The sequence below is a fragment of the Parambassis ranga genome, chromosome 16 (assembly GCF_900634625.1).
Source record: "Parambassis ranga chromosome 16, fParRan2.1, whole genome shotgun sequence".
NCBI classification, from domain to species: domain Eukaryota; kingdom Metazoa; phylum Chordata; class Actinopteri; family Ambassidae; genus Parambassis; species Parambassis ranga.
Genome location: NC_041036.1, coordinates 13264083 through 13285834, shown reverse-complemented (window position 1 = coordinate 13285834; position 21752 = coordinate 13264083). Strand labels below are relative to the sequence as shown.

The window sequence follows — 21752 nt, the reverse complement described above, 5'->3', positions numbered from 1 at the left end:
GATCTTATACACAGATGGCTGAAAGGGTTGAAATTCAAAAGGTTAAAAAAATACACATTTAGTAAACATGTGTGTCAAATAAATGAAACCAACACCAATAAAACATCTAGAACATTTAATACAACCTAGACCTGTGTGTGTGTCTTTGTTTTTTGTCATCGTAGCAAATGGGTTTGCACGACATTTAATAATGCAAAGAACATTCTGCTCCAATAAGAATTATTCTTATGTTACTTACCATGTAACATTGTGTATTACGCCACATTAAGGCTGAAATGTGCAGCACTACAGGAAAGACAGAAGACAAATTGTTGGGAGGATGAGATGCCACCTAGTGTTGTGAATATATGAGCACTTCAACCTGCTATAAGTGGAAGAATTGGCAGCAGCCCAGGGTAATGCACCAAAACCTCCCTGTATACTGTATGTCAGCTTCGTCCCAGATACATGAGAAAATACATGAGCAGGACGGACTTGCAGAAGAAAACCTTCCCCTCTAAAAAAGGCAATATTTTAAGTTGAAAGAAAAAAATAGTGATTTAAATGAAGTTCTTATTGATCAATTAAAATAAATAACAAATTCTTCATAATGTAATGCTGTATATTGTGAAAGTTAGATTGGGGGCACACATTCAATGTAAAGTTAGGACATGTCCCTTTAAGTGAGAAAACTTTGTGGAACTGCTCCACTGCTGTCCAATGACAAACACACCATCTTAAGCTCATACACACACACACACACACACACACACACACACTTTCTGTCACTCCCACTGACAAACACGCTCACACTCTCACCCTCGTTCTAATTTCCCTCGTGTCTCTGCAGTGAGCTCACTGCAGTGCGACTCTCCTTCTCTCCCTCCCCCTCTTCTCCCCTCGCCACCCTACGTATAATAGAATATCGATCGCTAGCCTTTGCCGCAGTGTGTGAGCGAGTGTGCCTGTGGATGTGTGTGTGTGTCTGACTGGGCCCTCCAAGGTCATCGCCATGGCAACCTGAGCAAGGGGTCCTTTCGCTGTGCTGTCACAAGAGCACAGGTCACAAGGGTCACATGGAAAGGGGGACAATAAGGGGGGGGGGGGCAAATGGGGGTTGCCAAGTGCTGCAGCTTACTGCAGATTGAGAAGAGGATCCATGAGGGCTGGAAGTGTCCTTTTCCACTGTGTATGCACACCTGCACCGAAATAATGAGAAAACGTATAGACTAAGTACTGAGGGCTGCTGAGTTCACTGCAACTCCTGTCATGCATTCAAAACAGATGTCAACTGTGGTGTTAACAGAACACAATAAATCTCTGACTTCCAAGTTAGCTTTAGAATGTGGGTTTATTGCACTGCGAAAAAATGTAAATACAAAACGCCCACTTACATAAAAATGTAAGCTCATGAATGTAGAAAATGACCTTCAGAATAAAATAACTGATAAATAGACACACAGTACTATCTCCAAAATACCATCATAAAGTCCTGACCTTTTAAGATGTATTCTTGTCCCCCTCTCCGTAATATAAAGCATATCTGAATGACCACATTTTCTTTCTTGAATAGAAAATTGTCTGATCACTAGACATCATTTTAAAGCTTTACATGGCACTTTTCCTTTGGAAAATTAATCACTTTAGAAGAATGAACCATTACATGTATACATATTGTAGAAGAAATCAACATTCCTGTCAGACAGAATCTATTTCCTAAAATATCTACAGCAGAGAGTACAACACAGATGATCCAATAGGAGATGAATATGCCAACAGATATATCACTGTACCATATAGAAGCCATTGCAGGAAGTGAGAAGCTATTTGACACAAATCAGAGGCATCCAAGGTTTATAGTATGTAGAGAAAGGCATACAATCTGTCTGACAATGTGCTTAGATACGTGTTCACGATGTGTGCATATGGCAGGTGATGTGTATGAACGAGTCCCACAAAGCAGCCTGTAACAACAGAAATTTGAGAGGGCAAGACAGGGTGCATTAAACTACAGAAACCACATGATACACACACACAAAGGAAAGGAACAGATCTGGAAGCAGCTTTTCCTCAACCTTTGTGGGCCAACATAATTACAGGGTCAAAGCGATGGTAGATCGACGACCAGCACCTGCTGCTCTTTAGACAGGCTCCATGAGGAGTTCCTCCATGTCGGATCCCTCTAGCTCGCGGAACGCAGCATGAGAGCCAATCACAAACAGTGTTGCACCTGAGAGAACATGTGACGGAAGCAAGAGTGGATGTGACGAGAAGAAAATCAAGGCTTCAACGCTTACATGCATTTACATTAACAATATTTAAGGTTACATACAAGAGCAACTAATGCAGTTTGGCTTACCTAGAACCCAAAACACTGCAGCTCCAGCTCCAGCCAACCAGAAAACAGGCAGCGAGACGGCACCAGCCAGGCTCATCTGGTGAGGGACTGTCAGCTCTTTGCCTGGTTGAGGAAAAAAATGCAAATGTAATATTTTTGATTTTAGAATGATTTTACCATCATTCAAGCAGATGTAAAATGGTTGTAAAGGTTTATGGGGATTTTGCAACAGCTTTACTTACCAAGAATAACCAGCTTGGACTCCAGAGATTTGAGGTGGATTATGTAGAAGGCACCAGCAAACACAGCCAAGGCAATCAGCAGCATGGGTGAGCTGATACTGAAGAGCAGAAACATCTAATCAATGTAGTTTTATAGCATATTATAGCAGCATTTAAACATTTAACACTGTTTAAATCTCTAAAACTCTGTTATTAAAGTTCTTATATGCACATAGGGAGGGGAGTGGTGGACAAAACAACCCAAACCTTGTGATAGCCTTACATGCAGTAGAGGATTAGGCCCAAAAAGATGAAGGTGTAGTTGCTGTTGTAAATTTCCACATTTTTCACAACCCTCTGACACAATTCTCCAAAGTTACGAGGCTTTGAAAACTTGCGCTGGTCCACAAAGCCGGCCCATGGTCGAATGGACATGCGACGTTTGTCGATCCACTCTTTAGCCATACTGGCTGAGAAGCCTTTGGGGAGCCAGAGCCTGATAAGGCAAATACATGAAAGAACTTGATGTATAAAAAAATATTGGAAAATACTTTGGTACAAGTCACACTTAACATAAAAACATATTAGCACGTACTTTGCCAGCACTCCAGCTCCACCTGTGCCTGTTGGATGAGCATCGCTAGCAGTGAACAGATCACCGGCCTTGCCGTCCATGTCTACAAGACAGTTCTCCCCCTTCGGTGCTCCAGATGGCATCAACAGACTGTTTGCTGCAAGGCAGAGAGAGGGAACATTAATTGCTGATATAATTTCCATTTGACTAATTATTCGTCTATGCTGTTAGATAGTAGATACTTCCACAGTAAGGAAAAAAGTCAGCCCTTATTATCAAACCATAACCCGAGCATCCTGCAGGCACTAATACCTAAATATTAGACACCAATGAGTACTGCTGACAGAATCAGCATATCAATATGGCCTGTCAGATGAAAAATGAATTCAATTAAATATCTATAAATTTATAACTTTTTGGTATTAGCTTCACAAAGATAAGGAGTGTCTTGCATTCAAATATTAATATTTTTAGCCAACAGTATTATTTATTAGTGAACTGTTTTTAATGCAGTACATTATGTACGAAAAGATGGTACATTTTTTAAATAAGTAAACCTTACATTGCACAATTCTTGTCTTTCACACGGACTGAGGAGACATACTGTAGTACAGTGCTACAGTGCAGTGATAGAGCAGTGGAAAATTGTAGTCAACAAAAAAGGGCTTGGCTACTTCCACATCACTAAACACACAGGATATTCGACAAACTGTTGCCAACCTACACGGTTATTTATTCATACAGTATGGCATATATTTTATAAAACTTGTACACAACTTGCGCGGTTATTACCAGTGTGTTACAAAAACAACTTTGCTGGTCGTTCAAGAGATTGTCACAGCTAGCTTGTTTTGCTAACGGTCGTATCCATTTTGTTTGCAGAGCGTATACATTTGTTTAACTTCTTAATAGTTTGAGTTTTTAGGCTGACAGATATCACAGCCTGACCTGCCTCAGGTGTCAAACCGTCTACAGTTGTTCGCGCAAATATACTCACAGGAGAGGTTCAGCAGGACAGACTCCGGTCTTTTGTGGCTGTTGTGGCAAGTTGGCAACGGATATGATGTGGACACAACTTCCTACTGCGCTGAAGCTGGTGCTACGCCACCTACTGACCGCACCGAGTACTCTCCACCCTCTGCAAGGTATACGGTAAAAATGCTAAACAAGCTTCAGCTTTAACTTTGCCACATAAATAGTAATTAATTACGAGTTAGTGCTTATCTCTTATTTACTCTCCACAAAGCTTATGTCACCAAGTTACTGCAGACAAAAGAAGAAAACTAGCTGTTCTGGGATCGGCTGTCTGCTCTCACTTGTGACGTCACCTGCAGAAAAAACTGACTGCAGATCAGTGTCCGCGGGCTGTGATTGGTCAGTTTCTTGTTTTGCAGCTGTCACAGCGCTGCGGTGGCAGCCAGATGATCCCAACGCAAACAACTACAGCAGGTAGGCGAGCTGCTACTTTGTTAGCGTTTGAAATATTACTTTAGGAATACACCCAGTACTTTTTCCCGCACACGTTTATTTTCATACCAGCATTTGTATGACGCTGGGGTGCATTGGTTTCAAGGCGCGAGTACAGCTAATGTAAGCTAACCTTATTAACAAGTGATATCCATTACTATCCCTTATCGCAAACACATACAGTAAAAAAGAGATACCTTTCGACCACTGAGCTTGAGTTTATCTGTTGGTTGTATAACAAAACACAAAGTGTGGCACTACTCGTTAATTCGAGGGCGCTTCCGAGCAGCACGGCTGTTTGCAGTTTTTTTTAAATGCTTGTTATGTTTTTCCCTGCAGAAACGTGACTGGTTACGTAACGTGGCTGCCGCTGGGCGTCTGAAGAGCCTCCAGCCGAATCAGGAGATATTGTTTGAAACAGCATAACGCATCCACAGCTGCCACTCTGTGTTGTATGTCTCAAGATAGCCTCGAGTTGACGGCAATAAAAGGTAGGACTGCTGTGCTTGGTTGAACAGACCTTGAAACGTTGAACTACTAGGCGGACGTAGCCAGCAGTAGCTCAGTACTGTTAGCATAACATTGACATTAGCTTAGCTGTTTCTGCTGAAGGCTAGTTTAAGGTAAACGCCGCAATACTGTTTTGTCTGCACTTTCAAGATTTTTAGAGATTTTACCTCATCTTTGGTATGATGAGTCACACCACAAGTAAATATGTCGCATATAAAACTCATACCTGTTCCTTTCTGCTTATAGATTTACCTGCATGCTAAAAGCTTTCTTTTTTTTATCACTTTGAACAGTCTTGGCACGGGAAGGTGGGAAGGGGTTGCAAGCCAACCTTGATCATGGCTGAGTGTCACCCCGTCTACCCACTCAGAGAATCCCTTTACTGGGATGAAACCGAATGCCTCAATCACTATGGGATGCTGTCTCTCCATGAGGTTTTTGAAATAGTCGGTTCTCAGCTGACTGAAACTGACATTGAAGTGCTCTCATTTCTTCTGAATGAAGCCTGTCCTGCACCACACCCTCTCGATCCAGCTGGCTGGACAGTTGAGCCGTGCGAGGATGATCCAGAAGATGCAGGTGTGGCCCCTAGTGCTGCGTTGCTAAAGGTGTGGAAGCGGTTAAATTGTCAGATGTCCCACCAGCTCTTGGTGGACTCCAAGCCCAGGAGTGGTCTTGAGCTGTTGCTTGAGCTTGAGAGAAGAGGTTTCCTCAGTGATGGCAACATGGAGCCACTACTACAACTACTAAGAGTGCTTACCCGTCACGATCTGCTGCCCTTAGTGTCCCACAAGAAGAGAAGGACAGGTGAGGACTTTATATAGAAATTACATTCACTCTATAAAGTCCTGGCAGAATACTGTTTTAGTACTAATGATTACAGATCTGATTTTTTTAATTATATCTTTCAGTATCTCCAGAGAGAAGCAGACAGAGGTATGACTTGGAGAGCAGAGTGTTGCCATGCACCTCTGGATTTCAACACAACTGGAGGCAAACAGAAATGCCACTTTCATCTTTTACAACACAACTGAGAGCTGGTTAGTGCAGAGTTATATTATATTTTGTGTACTGTAAGCGCAGCCGGCAATTTTTCCACAAACTAAAACCAGTATTTTAGATCCTTCAACATTAATATTTTTTTCACATTTTCACATATTTTCACAAATATTCTGCAGTAATAGATGGTTGGAATAAATGGACTAAAATAGGATGAAATGGGACAGAAACTGAACTTAAATCCTACACCAATATACATTGTTTTTCCTCACCTTGAAGTCATAACTTCACAAACTCATTCCATGTGCTTTTGACAGGTATTTACCCTCCTGTGGCTCGTCCACTTGCTAGGAGGCAGAGGAAGAAAAGAAGAGGATATGGCTGGACTCGTAGGCCTAAGAAAACAAGCAGACAGAGCCCATCTATACTTCTGCCACAACCAGCACCACCTAAAGTGTCCTGCGGTAAGTGCAGCCTGTGCATTTTCTTGTTCATCTCTTCAGTTTGGCCTTCATCTTGCCTTCTTTCTCCCGCTGAGTGTTTCCTCGTCATTCAGGTAACTGTCCAAACAAACATTTCATTTTAAGCCTATTAACATCTACCCCAGCATCACCACAATTTCTGTTTTGTTTCCTCTGATGTTCATCTATGCTGTGCTTGGTCACCTTAAAAACCTTAAGCGCCTGTTTGTTGGTACCAAACAAATATACCATGCAGGGTGTTTGCCTGCCAGATTGCACAAAACGTGTGATTCTACAGGGACTATGATAAAAGTACTTAGATATGATATTTTATACCATATAATTTTTACAACATTTTTATTTCAAAACTGGCAGTCTGTCACCTTGCTTACAGTATCAGGGTATACTGAATCACAAATTCCATGTATTTGATACTTGTGTGTACTTCCCTTTGATTTAAAGCAGTGTTGTCTGGTAGTTTCACTGTTGCACCTTGTTGGGAGTTACTCCATTCCTGTAGTGTTGCAGCATCAGAGATTTTGTCACTTTCTCCATTGTTCCATCTGGCCTTTCTTTACCTTCTCTTCCCCTCATGTTACCTTTACTCTAAACCACTGGTCTCCCTTCAGCTGCTGCTGCTGTTGATGAGAGCACAGACTGTTTTCTGTCCTTTTGCCTATATATTTGATACAAGCGTCCAGTCTAGTCTCCACCAGACACAGCCCCACCAGTCCCTGACTTGTCAAGCCTGATTCAAAGTTGTCTCTCAAGGTGGTTCTGGCGACTCTATATATCATCCTGAAAAAGAGCAGTTGTTTAAAACAGTCTAACTCTACCATGAGCTGCACTGCATTCTCCATTTTCCTGTTCCATATTTCAACTATTGCTTGCCTTTTAATTAATCAATGCTAGTTTCTCTCTGCACAATACCGAGGTAACATTAGTTGCCCTTTGTGTGCAGTTTGCCTAGTCATCCATGCAGACTTTCCCAAGCATTTCTTTTGAATCTTTTTTTACTTGTTGGTCAGAAATACTTTATTACAACAACAGCCTGATGATTCTGACTTTAAAAAAATCAGACAGCCCTTAGCTAAACCAGATGAGTGATGTGCCTGTGACTATAAACATGTTGCTGTCTTGACTCCACATTTGATTCCACCAGGTTGACTCAGGATTGTGACTCAGATCGAGTAACCTAAGACACAATGGATCATGGAGACAGAGGGGGAGACTGAGGAACAAAACAAAAAAGTCTGTCACTCCACTCTGTCCATACATACTGCAGTGTGCCTGATCAACTCAGTCATGAGCTCTCTCACAAGTCTGGGCCCATGCCTAAGGTAAAAGAGGCTCTCCCTCCTGTTACAACAGGGGTTGGTGCTGCCACTTTGCTCTCTCTATATGATGCTTGTGTATCATAACATAGCTTCTCCTTACCCCACACCCTTCAGATTTGCCCTGAAAAGATCATCCTGTAATGTTCTTTAGTGTTGTGCACTGTGGAGGATAAAATATTCAATGTGAGATTTTAGATTCCTATCCTGTTTCTGAAGAGCATTGGTGGTGTCGGTGTTTAACAGAACTGACGAGTCCTCAGCAGTAAGCCTTGAACCTTTCTAACACGTCTCTCAGCTGATAAAAAAAAAACTCGTATGTAGTACAAACCTTAGCTTTGACTCCGATATTCCCTGTGGGTAAACATTTGGAAAAAAACGGTTTCACCATTATGTCCAACATACTTTCTGTCTTGGCAGTTTGTATGAAAAACTATTCATATGAAGTATTTTGATAATATCATCTGTTGTTGTTACAGAACTTACCAGTTGTTTTGTTATGTTACAGTTATGTCAGAGACTTTGTTGCCATGTTGGCTATAAATGCTGTGACCATTCAAGCAGTGCTTATACACTGAGCCACTGGTCTTTTTGTTTACTAGAGTAGTGTATTTTTGCACTTAATTAGAGTCACATAAGTATTGAGTTTGGCAGCTAAACTGTAATGTCATGCACTGTAACCTAAGGTGGAGTTTGCAGATTGTGTTATGAGAGAAGGCAGACATGATCATGAAGATGGGTTTGGAGGAAAGATCAAGTAATACAAGAAAAAGGAACACATTTTGTTAGGTCTAAATATACACTGTACATTGACAAGTGTTGGAACAACATTCTCGACCTGGATGAGGCCTATTCCAGCTTCTGAAACTAAAATAAGCAAGTTCTATACACAGAACATAATCAGGTTATTGGAACTTAGAGCAATAATGTTATAATCTATTACCTGTAAGACAAAACCAAAACATGTTGGACATTTTTGTGAAAGAACCTTTTGGATCCTTTCTTCTTACAAAATCCTCAGTACAAATGTTTAGAGACAGCTGCCCTGAGAATCAACATGAGGCCATACTGGAAAACAAAATTTTCACACAATCCAGTTCCTGAGTCTGAAGCTACAAAAATGCTAATTGGGCATGTAACTCTAAAATGGCAGCCAAGAGACGGCTGTTAAAAAAATGCCTGTGTAACCTTTTACTCAAGCAGGGTGGAAAGTAAGCATACAGTGCTCTGCTGAAGGAAGCTCATGCTGTATCTTATCTCTGTGCCCCGTGTGAGCTCTGGTGTGCGTTTGTCAAGACGGAGCAGAGATAGATAGGGCGATTAAGTCAATGCTGCCCCCTAGCATTTAAAAAGACCTCAAACTTGTCATGATTAATCTCTCAGATCATTTTCAATGAAGTGTCTCAATTATGTTCTGACGTTGCTAACTGCTGTTACAAATGCTCATGAAGTGTTTGTACAGTCAGCTCAGTGGAGGTTTTGCTGTCTAAATGGGGTGCTTGTGAAGACACTTACTTTATTTAATGGACATGATTGGAGTCTAAATAATGGGTTGGTGAGGGTAAAGAGGATGGTCATAGTAAGAGTAATCCCAAGCATCCCACTTAGACACTGCCAACTATAAAACCACAGTAAACCCATCTCTGAGCTGATGAACTTACCAGTACAGACGATTGGCATGACTCAAACCTCATTAGGACTAGGTGAAGTGAGTGCTGTGCCATGCCTGCTTGATGTTAAAAAACAACCCAGTCGACTGATATCCAACCCACTTGTGCTTGTCTCTTTTTCTCTTTCTCTCCTTTTTCTGTGTTCACAGTTCTAAACAGACCAACCTGTGTGTCAGGAAAACTGTATCCTTACACACAAAGAGAGGGAAAAAACGAACACTAAATGTTCAAACTACGCAAAATGGTACAGAGAGCGATATTTGTCTATGGGGAAAAGAGAGAGTTCTGTCTACCTGTCTCTCGATACTCCCCTAACTCTACACTCTCTTGGTCAGTCGTTCAGCAGAAAAACGGATCGATAAAGAGTTGAAGCTCTCCGTGCCAAGTGACTCCTCGTAAATGGGTACTTAAACTTTTTTTTTTTCTTTTTGGTGGGGTGAGATGAGGAAGCCATGCAGGCTTGGTGTTTAAAGTGAGAAAATGAAAGCTGTGCTTCCTAATGTCCTGTCTAAGTGGATGTCTCTGTGTCTGATGAAGCGTGAAGTGCTCTGTAACCCTAACAAAATGACTATCACTGTGTTCCTGTGGTTTTAAATGGCCTTCTCCTGAGTGTCACTATCACTACCTCCATCCTGCTCAGGATGAAATGGGAAAGCGAAATGGCGACCATCTATAAATACAGTAATTGCATGAAGGGCAGGTGTTTATTGTAGCCTCAGCCCTAACACAGCTTAATGATCTAAAAGGTCAAATTGTTAACAGAGCTCTTCTTAATATTTCACTCTGTCTATGCTAAACACTGTAAAAAGCTGGATGGCCTGTAGTCATTAATTTCCCTTTCATGGTGGACGGTCTGTTCTCTGATGGCTTACCCTCAAAATACTGAGATACTTAAACACGTCACTGCTGCTTACTAGGGCTAGAGACTAAATCTGTTTTAAATCCTGCACATCAAATACCTTGGACATTTTTATTATACACTACACTACAATGGATGTTAGTAAATTGGTGATTTAAATTCATTAACAGTCAAAGTAGTGTGACAAGGTTTTTTTTTAATCTGTTTCTATTTGTCATTACCTATTATTAATTGAAACATAATGATCCATTGTAATACAGACAGGGTTTAATGATCTGTCAGATCAAATGTCATCCTGTGAACTGTTTTATATTATGTACTACAATGCCATTCTGAAGAAGAACCATTTGCCTTCATTTTCTTTGTGCGAGCAAACTAAAAATTCAGATTGGTCTCCTCTCAACCAGATCTTATTTATCCAATCTTGTATAATTTAAACATTTCTTATTGATTAGGTGTCCCTTTTGATCCGACCTTCTGTTTTATAATTGTCTAATTACAGACTTATGAAGCATGAATGCAAAATGCCAGTGTTTGCTTATCACTCTTCTACAAATGTTAAGGGATGCAAAATCAATGCCTTAATTCAACATTTGCATTTCTAATGTTGGCATTTTCCAAACTTCATCCCTCTGGAGCCTTGCACTGTTCCCCGTAGTCCTAAACAAATTATGGCTGCAAAGAGGGGTAGACAGGACTTTTGAGTTGAAACATTTGTCACTGAAACTATAACTACTGTAACAGGCTACAGACCTCTGTAATTGTTCATTCTCTTATGAAGCAGTATACTTTCCTATTCATACTAAAATTAATGTTTATAGTTATTTCAAGTTGTAATAGGATTTAGCTGTCTTTTAAAATTTTCTCCGTTCAAGAGTTCATCTAAATGGTGCATTTTTAATTTTTTTAGTGAGAGCACCATACGAATAAATACGAATGCAAAAAATGCTGACTGTTTACATCTGCTAAAATGGTTTGAGTGGGAGAGATGGATCTTTGTTGCAGCAAAAGTCGTCAGCAGCTGGTTCGCACTCGGAGCTCTGGAATAATGACATGAGGGATGATCGCAGCGTTGCTCTTGCTCAGTACAGTATGTATCCTCTAATTTTTCTCGCTGTGCTGTTGCATGACCACCAATCCTGCTACTGTGGAAGTCCAGAAGCTATCTGTCCCTCAGCATTTGATCAGAAAAAGTCATGACATTTTGAACCATAAAAAGCCACTCCGGGACTTGGCATGGCTGAGTTGCTTTCATTTGTCTCTCCATGATATTTGCCAAGGGTGCCAAGTTCTTTGAATGTATTCGCTATAGCCATGAGTTGTGTGGACCATGCAGGCTGTCCCACTGAAAAGTCTCGTGCCCTGGTTTCCTGTGATTTGGTGATTTTTGTGAACCTGACCATAATACCTAAAATGATGGAATTGCCTGGCAATGGAAACTTATGTTGCTGGAATGAGGATTTTTTTTTCATGGTTCCAAATTGTCAAACAAATTAATAAGGCCTTGTAGCACAAAAAAAGGACACGGTTGGGTTGGTGTCGCTCCAGCGCCCTGCATAATCAACTCTGCCCGGCTGCACTATTTGTTGTTTTGTGAGAATTTGATAAACATTTGACAACCTATTTGTGTTTGGAATTCTCTGCCCTCAATATATCTGCTTAATGTAAGAGAACTGAATGAAACATCTTTTAATGATTATCTCATGTTCCTCTTTCTCCTCCCTTTGTTTTAATTTGATGGACCCCCTTCTTTTCTGTCTGTTACTATTCAATCTGACATGTTTTCACTTCTTCCATAACCTTTCCCTACTTTCACTGCTGTCTTCTTTTTCCTCTTTCCTCCACCCTGTACCTTGCTTTGTCGCCATCTTACCACCATCATTTACTTGCTCCCTTCACCTTCCTTTTCCATCACTACTTCCCTCTACTATTATCAGACATCCGCCTGCGTGTCCGGGCTGAATACCTGGAGCATGAGTCGGCACTACGCAACGGTGTCTCCTCTGACAAACGGCAGCCACTGGAGCGGCAGTTTGAGTTGTTCAGTCGAGCCAACACACTGCTTCGTGCGCGAGACCTGGGGTCCATCGTGTGTGACATCAAGTTCACAGAGCTGGAAAACCTTGAGGCCTTCTGGGGCGACTACCTGAGCGGAGCTCTGCTGGAGGCCCTGAAGGGAGTCTTCATCACTGATTCCCTGCGTATGGCAGCAGGCAGGGAGGAGCTCCGTCTGCTGATCAGTGTAGACCAGGATGACTATGAGGAGGGTCGAAGGTTGCTAAGTGCCTCCAATATGCTGTTTTCTAGGACTGGTGGGCGCACAGACGGACACTGGGCTATATAAATTCATACCACTCTTTGGGATTAACACATCTTAAAACATGAAGGATAATGGGGACTGCAGTTAAATTATGAAGCATCTCCTTTTGTAGATTCAGTCTATGTAACAACCACTAGATGGCAGCACTTACCGTTGCTCTTATGCTCATGACTGGCTTTGTTTTTGTTAGTTGAAGCATTACTATTATTTGTGACTGAATATTAACAGACCAATGTGCTCTTCCTTTGGATTCATGCACAGGTGCTACTTTGTAAGACACCAGGATGAAACAGGATGATAAATCAAGATGTGACTTAGTGAGAACAGGAACAAGCGTGCCTGTGCCATCAGATCAAGTGGTAAGCTTCTCATGACTTTATTAGACTCTAAGAAAAGGAGTTAAGGATCTTGGGCTGCCACAGGTGATATGCTATACTTCATATTGATGTCACATCAGCAGGAAAGTTATATTGTTTATTAAATTTGCTGTCTGTCTGCATAAATGATGGTTATAATGATTCCGCCATGGCTGTTTCAGTTCTCAACTGCAAATAGACTTCTAGAACTCACAATAATGCTTTTTGGTTCTGAAAAACTTGAGTTTTATTAAATTGTTAGCAGGCAGGTTATTTACAAAGAAACGGACTAAAAGTGAACTACAGAGGAAAGTTCCTAATCTTAAAAATAATTTGAATTGAGCACAGATGGAAAAATAGGCCAGCCGCTCTAGAGATTGACCTTTGAGTGGAGTTTGGAGGGCCTAGTGCGCTCCTAGATAACAAACTCTGGAATTCTCAGCTCTGTGTAATACGATAACTAAACTTGTGATTGCCGTGGTCAGTGGATACAGCAGTTGCCAGTAGATGACAGAGGTGATTAGAACTAGGTCTCAACAGACCGTGGAAGATTCATCATCGCAAGCTTGTCAACGGCAGCCCAGATAATGCAGTAGTGGCTTGTGTCCCGGCTTCTAGCTAGGCCTCGGCAAGTGCTTCTCTCAGCAAGTAAAGCACAGGACAGTGCGTCGGTCAATAGAAGTGATGTTGGGGAGATCAAAATCAAAAGTGCACATCCCAGCTCTACTCAGCCCCGCTATGTAGGCCCAGTAGAGTGGCTCATGGACAGCTGTCTACTCACCCTGCTGGAACTAATGCCTGGACTTCACTCATAGAAGACGATCAATAAGACCCCTCACTCTAAGTCCCTTCATACAGGCAAGACTTAAGCAGGCAGACAGTGTCTGAAGTGCAGGTTTCTGCAGGGCCGAGCCAAGAGAGAGACAATGGACAGATACCAATGGTTACGTTTTGTATGTGTTTTGTGTTTTTGGTTTTGTTCATGTAAAGGAAAAAAAATGATTCGGTGGAACATTTATGTTAAAGAAATCTTTGCTTTTGGATTATTATCTTTAATTATTTCTGGTGAATAATAAAGATTTTGATGGTCTAAAGCGGTTTATGTATATAATTATTGATGGTTTTTTTTAATTTACTAAACAACTGAAAATTTAATAAGATGTACTTTGAGCTCCAGGCAATTACATTTCTGATTTTCATCAATAATTAAATTGCTGCACTTTAATTTTTAAAGACAAGCTGTATATTGAAAGTACATTATAACCAAACAACCTAATATACTGTGTCATTTTTTTAACCTGTTCAAAAAATTTAGAAAAATCCTCATCTGAATCTATGGCACCACTTAATATACTGAAATATTTTTAACATCTGTTTGTGTTATTTTGAACAGTTTTCAGGATTTTCATTGTTTCTTGGTCATCTACCCGCCGCTACCTGTATTAAAAGGATCGTGCCCTCTCCCTGCCCCCCACTGGTCTGAAGAGGTCCACTGAAAGCAGGTCATTGTGGATCAGATCTGTAATTATTTCTCCTCACTCTAAGCTGTCAGGATCATAAAATATGGTGGGCTTCAAACAAGTTATTAAATCAGCCACTCATGTTTTTTTACCCTGACTTACCAGTTCTTCTCTTAAATTTATGTTTTATTGTTACCAAATTCGTGTAGCTTTTCACACTGCAGTGATATCCTCACAGTCTTCCCATAGATTTGTGGTTGAGTAATTTAGCGTTTTAAACAGGAAATATTCCTCTTTTGTTAGGTACTATACTCCTCAGTCTTGTAGCAGTGTAATCAAATCAAACTCCAAAGAAAATTCAGTAAGGATCTGTTTTACAGGTTTTACAATGACAAGGCAAAATGTATTTTAACAAATTTTGCCTTGTCATTGCAAAACCACTGTAATGCAACAAAAGCTACGACACATATAATTATCCATCACACACACACAAGCTCCTGCTTTTAATTTGTTTCTCACAACCCTTGACTTCTTAGGACAGCATGAGGTCTTTGACTTATCCCTGGGCCTCCTTGGACATAATTAAGTCCTCTGATGTAGACCAACACAGACGTCAAGCACATGAATAAATAATGTAAATGTCGGCAAAAGGGCACTTTCACTCATTTCACTCAAAAAAAGCAAGCAAATCTAAGCAAGCACCTGTTAATGACCCTGACTTTTTCCATTACTGACCAGTTAAGAAACTGGAAGATACTGTGGAAATTTTTCCAAGTTATTAATAATATATTTTTAAATGTTTGCCAAAAATGACCTCTGTCATTATCTAGTCAATTGTGCACATAGATGGATTTATATTCCGCTTTATGTCACCATGTCACGCTGTCTAATATCTGGTCAGTTAGGAGCTCACTGAAAGCACCCCGCACCTAAAAAGCTGCTGAGTGTATAAATGAGGATTCATTATTGACATGCCATCATGAAGAACAGTAAGCAGGACCAGTCCTATGGGAGAAACCTGATGGGGTCGTTTCTACCCTGTTCAGAATATGCCTTGTTTGATGACCAGCTAAACTGCCCCAGGCCTGCCTTGGGGAAAACTGAGATTTTTGAAAGCCCAGTTCTCACCACGCCCAGCCTTAAAGCCAGATCAGCGATGTGATGCCCACAGGGAGACCTTGGCACTGTCTGAGAAGTCTGCTGAAAACTGTAGAGGCCCAACTCAAAGGATGCTGCCATGTTCCTGCTCTGAACAGCGACTCCCCCCTGGATGGCCCTGCCACTATGAGAGATTTGTTTGTCAGAGAAAATGGGGCGCATATCTGGAGCGCGCAGGAACATTATGCTCACAAATATCCAAGGACAAGACACAAGCAGAGCACCATCTACCTACATGTTCCACTGTTCTTCCTGTCAGGCTGCCCTCCTCTGAGTTTTTGTTACAGCTTAACAAAAGGAGCTTGCTGATCTCTGTCCTTCCAGAAAAAGTCTTCCAAAACAGATCAGTGTGGAAAGACAACATGCTTCCCAATGAATCTCCCAAACAGCCTGGATCCATAAAGAAATGACATAGTTTGAGGAGGGTTTTTTCTCTTATTTGCTTTCCTGCCAGGAGTTGAGAAGACTAATACCTCTGCCATATCTATCTGGCAGGTGGTTCACCTACCTGTACCAGCACATTGTATTCTCTTTGTTTCAATTCATGAAAGAGCTGAGATGGGGACGGTGGTTATGTGTAAGATTGTCTTCTAGCCAGGCACAGTGACTTTCTTGATTAGTGAGATTTCTTTGGTACACTGTGCACTTGACTTTCAACATGGTACTGTTGTTACCACAGACAGTGCACTAACCCTCAACACTTATTTTGCAATTTTAAATAATTAAACAATTATTTATGACTGCTAAATGAATCCAGTAAGCATATTGATGGATTCTATCTGACAACACTGTAGTAAAAGAATAGACACTTTATATAGGACTTTAGGCCTGCAGTGTAACAATATGGCGGTCTTTGAGGGTGAGAAGTATCCATGCTCATACGTGTCTAAGACAACCCGCAGTAGGCTTTTGAGGCTGCTGCCGCTGACCCTCGGAGCCACCATCCCATCACCACGGCCACAATCATCCCTCCTCTGTTGCTTCAGCACAGCAGCAGCCAATAGTGCCTCGTTGATCTACATCCAGGTTAAGGACACCAAAGACGGGGTCAGAAATCCCGTTGCTATGGTGACAGAGAAGGGCAGGACAGTGGCTCATGCAGTTTTGTTAGAGGGAAACAATGATGGAGCCAATCTTGCACATAATAAAACCATATTGTTTTTTTAATGAGTCGATCAGTTCTGACATGTGTTTTCACTTTCTATTACCTGCTGTAGGGAATAACTTGGAGTCAAATATATAAAGCTGTCCTTTTTTGTTTTTTTCTATACACCATTGCACGCTGTGAACATTCGGAGAAGTGAATGTTCAGTTTATTGCCTAAACCACTTCATAGAGATATCAGAGGTGGTTTTGTGTTCTGTGGTGCAAATTGTATTGGGGTACAATAGCTAATGTAATGCTGGGTTGTGTGTCTTGGGACTGGTCATCATTCTCCTGTAGACTTTATTCCACTGTCCGCAGGTGTTCTTCGCACCTCCTTGATTGGATGGAGACTCAAGTCATCTTGCGGTAGCTCAGGCCTAAATCAGTCTGCTATCGAAACGTGTCATCTAAAGCTGATAGACACTATAGCCCTCTGTCAGCCCACTGGGGCCGCTGTTATTGTATGTATACCCTGCAGCATGTCGTACATCCGCCTGATGGGGAAAATTCTGCGGCTTTTATTGAGGAGAGAAAATTAGATTAGGTGATCTTCTCAAAGGCCTTCCTTCTTGGCTTACCTCTGTGTGGTTGGTTGGTCAGTCACTGGATTCCAAGCTTACACTTTATTCTGAAATGTAATTCTCTGATGCAGACAATTTGGTGTCATTTGCTGAACTAAAGGGGACGCTTATGTATTCAAGTATTCTTTTCTTCATTGGCCTGCAATGCTGTCTATCCATCTAACCTGTTTTGATGACGGTAACACACCCCAGCTTAGGAGGGCTCGGTTCATTTTTATATCCTGTGGCTCACACCAACACACGTCTGTTGTCATTGGTAGAAAATAGTTCCTGTGGGATTTCCCCAACACAGAGTTTGTATTCTTGAGTAATTAGGTCAGAAATTTTGAAGACACATGTTATTCAGGTTTTTTGTTCTTTACTTTGAGTTCCATGTGCCATGTTTTTCCATTATGTTGTTGGAAGGCAGAAATCTCTATGGTCATTGTTTCCATTAGGTGTGCAACTAAACCATCATCAGTCTATGATGTATAAATAACACTGCTGGCAACAGAAAAAATACAAAACAATTTTTTGTGTCCCCTTGAAAGACGGCATTAAGGAGCGTGACTGTGTGAACACAGGCGCTCACTGTGTCTGTGGCCTGCAGGTGGCAGCATATAGATGCATGACCACTTTGAGTAGGCCTCATATTCAAAAGAGTGGAAGGCCTGCTGAATACCTTCTCTGCTGTGTCCTGCCAGAGTCACACCAACCATGTCAGGAAGTTACATAACTTTGTGGGAAACCTGTAACAGAATTGTCAGAATATTTAACTGGAAGACACATGTTTACTTTAATTGGGTTCTTTTGCATGTCGTATTTTGGCTTCTTTAAAGCCAGCACCCTAAGTATCAGGATGACTCGGCTCCATCTTTAAATAAGGTATGTGCTGTGTAAATGAACCCTTGGAATGGATGTGATTGTTAATTACCTCACATTTGGCGTGATCTGCTTGTACTTTCCAATGGCCGTCTCGCCTCGCGCCCTCTTCTTCTTCTCTCTCTCATGCACGCGCCTCTTTCTCCTCAGCATCACAGCCACCGGGTCGCCATGGAAACCGCTGAGAGACACACGTCGAGGGTGAGAGATGAAGAGGGACAACGAGGGACCCCGAGAGAGAGAGAGAGAGAGAGAGAGAGAGAGAGAAAGAGAGAGAGGGGGACATGAAAGGTTAGGGTGTTTCCATATGCCCCCCAAACACCCCCACTCTCCTCACCTCTAACCCCCCCAACACCCCTCAGTTTAATACTGCTGAGCCCCCAACCCAGATCAACCGCCCCACACACACACACGCCACTCTGGCTAGCCCCCCTTACACGTACCTCTGCCTCCCCCGTACCCTCTCCCCCATCTTTCTGCTCTCCATCCCTCTCTTGTCCAGACAGGCTGCTCGCATGGCGGGGATGGAGACGTTCACCGATGGAAGCACTGGTAAATTTTCACACCCATTAAAAAACAGAGAAACAAGAGAAAAAAATGATTCTAGTGTGCAGGGACTTAACTTCTTTTCCTACATGTGTCTTTTCACCTTTTCCTCTTCTCAGCTGTACTATACACTCCCTCCCCTTTCACCTTCTCAAATCACAAGCTTTCTGTTCTGTGTCAATTCTAAAGGCGGAAGATTTTAGTCCACTAGCAGGGGAGTCCGACTTTCCTCGTGGCAGCATCCTGGGGAAAGGCAGGGGAGAGAGAGAGGGGTAGAGAAATATCGGTCCTAATGATTTTTTTGTGCGGGGCTGGGCTTTTTCTTTTTTATTGATTAGAAAGAAATTAATTCACTGGGCAACCCTCGTGTTCTGACTCTCCCTCTCTCCTCTCCCCCTCGCTCTCTCTCCCCTATCCTCCCTTGCTCCTTTGCTCCGTGGACGAATAGCGTTGTGTCTTCTTGCCTGCTCTGCATGTTGTATTATCGCGGGAGTATTTAAATCGGAATGTGCTCTGTGTTATGCATGCATACGGAAATCAGACTGCAGCCTGATGACACCTGTAATGCTGCCATCACCTCCAAACAGCATTCACAGTATAAGGCACGGGAGGGAGTGTGTGCTTGTTGTTGAATGTTTTGCGCTCACATTTGAATTGATGCACATCTGTAAGGCAGCATGGACGTTTGGGGCTTGAAGGAGGAAGTGATGTTGAAAAGGATGCAGTGATGTACACTTAGACTCTATTGTTCCGCTGATTCCTCTGCTCTGTTTATCCTCTTTGTTGTTTGATTTTTGTTTGTGAAAGGCCACGGTTGGTTTGAGATGGATTTACGCACCTGCAGGTGTGCTTGCGCAGACTGGCGTGTTTAATGGACAACCTGTGTCTTAATTTGCGCATAAAATAACCTGTAACAGCCAAATTCTCGTGCACTGTGGGGCTCTTAATCAATGTGGTCGATATACATAGTCGCTGGCATCCCGATGTCCGTATGGATAGCTCAGTAACACCTCCGGATTGTGAGGGGCTGATTCGCCGCCGAAGGGAAATCGATGGACAGACTGAGTTAATTATGAGAAAATCAATTAAAAGGAGGGGATCTATGGGGCTTTATAAGGGCGAGCAGGGAGCTCGTACCGGCAGTGCAGAGACGATGCAAGCAGCCAGTGGACACCCTCCACCGGCTGCCTCTCTCTGCCTGGCTGCCTGCCTGGCTGCTGCTGCTGCTGCGCTCCGGTTGTCCGCTGGCTGCCTGCATGCGCGCTGCCCGGGGAGCGTTTAACAAACTGCTCCGCTGCAGCTGCACCACGGGGCAAAGTCTCTGCATGCTGTCATATCCTGTGGCTTAACGGCGTTCAAAAGCATCAGATAGGCCTGTATTTGGTCAGAGCGGTGATTTAATTCTGACACGATCTTACACTGATACACACCTCAGACGCAGCAGGGCAGTGGTCGTGAATTATCATCCGTGTGCTGAGTTCAGGTGTGTTTTCTTGTCTCTGTCTGACCTCTGCTCTTCGTTAGGATGGCCTGATGACTCTACAGTGATGCATTTAGAGTGCCAAACAGTCAGCATAACACATAGGTGGATAATCTTTTTTTCTAAAAACTCTGTAGCCTTTATCCTGACTCTGCTGTGTGTCTAATTTTGGGACATTTCTTTGGTAGTTTTAGTTCAGGGCCACGCAAGTTCACCAAGTATGGAGGCTCATCCACAACATGTGAGTGTGAACATGTGAGTGTGTGTCATCGTGTGGCTAATTAACGCAGCTTATTTCAGCATCACTTGTATGAAAAGTGCAAAGCATGCACAGTTTAAATGTGTCATATTAAATATCACATATGAAGAGTATGAAGCACAGAGCACACATGAGTGTAACCCCTCTGAGACAGGGGACACGCAGTCCTGCAGCTCTGCAGTAAGAAAAACGCGACTTTAATTTTTATTTACCAGTTTTACTTCGATCATTTTCCTCAAGCAGCATTTATGAATGTCTACAGTGAAGTCACGCCTTTACCATGAATTATATTCCATATTTACTGAGAAACACAGAGCTCCACTGTTCAGTGCAGAGTCCTAACCTGACCTGCATCTATCAATAATATCCAGAATATAAAGAATATTGGAGTGTTCTGAGTGCAGACGTCTTCCTGCTGATGGCACAAGAGAAGTGATTGATCTGACGCTCGTTCGCTGCGATAATAAGAATAATTTGGATTCTTGAGTCTCCTTATCTGCCTCTTAACTCATCGTGTGTTTGCCAGTAATAGGTTTTAAAATCATCTGTATCTCCATGGCAATTTCAAAATACACATTTCGAATAAGTTGTTTGTAAATTGTTCAAATTAAATTAAATTCATTAAACCTAAAAATAAAAGCTACAGTTGCTGCAGCTACAGCTGCTTTACATTTATTTTAAATAGAGTAAAAAAAGGAAAACAGCCAGACGCATTGCTGAACCCCTAAATATTGATCATATCGAGCATTTCGAATTTCTCTCCGCTTTTTCACTCTACGTGTGTCCGCTTACAACATTTATATCTCCTCCGTGTATAAATTCAGATGCGTTTTTGCATAAAGTATGAATATTTTAAGACCACAATTAGTTTATTTCACGACTCCTTTTAAATCATTTTAACGTCTGTTTATAAACGTCGTAATCCTATATGCATATTATTTAAATTAAAAAACCCACGTCTTATTATATACCTGAAAATGCCTGTCAGGAAACTGTGTGTGTGTTATCCACAGCTTAAAAAGGAATTAGAAGAGATCAAAAATTCGATTTTAATTTTGAAGATTATTTGCATTCTTTTTGTAACTAAGTTTTCGAGTATTTTAAAACAATAATTCCCATTTTAAACACAAGGCCCCAGATTAACTTTAGCATTTAAATGCGAGCAACACAGCG

At 41.8% G+C, this 21752-nt stretch overlaps 2 protein-coding genes and 1 long non-coding RNA gene across 4 annotated transcripts; 2 read left to right on the top strand and 1 right to left on the bottom strand.

The window, feature by feature from the left end:
• Positions 1-1311: 1311 nt before the first annotated feature.
• Positions 1312-4243, bottom strand: rabac1 (Rab acceptor 1 (prenylated)). Of its 2 annotated transcripts, XM_028424513.1 has the most exons (7): positions 4110-4243; positions 3134-3269; positions 2822-3034; positions 2560-2657; positions 2339-2440; positions 2111-2209; positions 1312-1943 (listed from the first exon to the last, which is right to left on the bottom strand). In XM_028424513.1, the coding sequence occupies exons 2-6, from the start codon at positions 3253-3255 to the stop codon at positions 2121-2123; spliced, it is 624 nt and encodes a 207-aa protein (XP_028280314.1). In that variant the 5' UTR covers positions 3256-3269; positions 4110-4243; the 3' UTR covers positions 1312-1943; positions 2111-2120. The 2 variants fall into 2 exon arrangements, with proteins under 2 accessions (XP_028280314.1, XP_028280313.1); XM_028424512.1 differs by having other exon boundaries at positions 1312-2209.
• A 242-nt stretch (positions 4244-4485) lies between these two features.
• On the top strand, positions 4486-14182 carry dedd1 (death effector domain-containing 1). The gene is made up of 6 exons (XM_028424480.1): positions 4486-4561; positions 4919-5070; positions 5383-5896; positions 6001-6129; positions 6406-6552; positions 12350-14182. The coding sequence occupies exons 3-6, from the start codon at positions 5428-5430 to the stop codon at positions 12754-12756; spliced, it is 1152 nt and encodes a 383-aa protein (XP_028280281.1). The 5' UTR covers positions 4486-4561; positions 4919-5070; positions 5383-5427; the 3' UTR covers positions 12757-14182.
• Positions 7713-10755, top strand: LOC114447958 (uncharacterized). Its single transcript, XR_003671873.1, has 3 exons — positions 7713-7889; positions 9703-9797; positions 9889-10755. It is a non-coding gene; the product is annotated as an uncharacterized LOC114447958 (long non-coding RNA).
• Positions 14183-21752: the final 7570 nt, after the last annotated feature.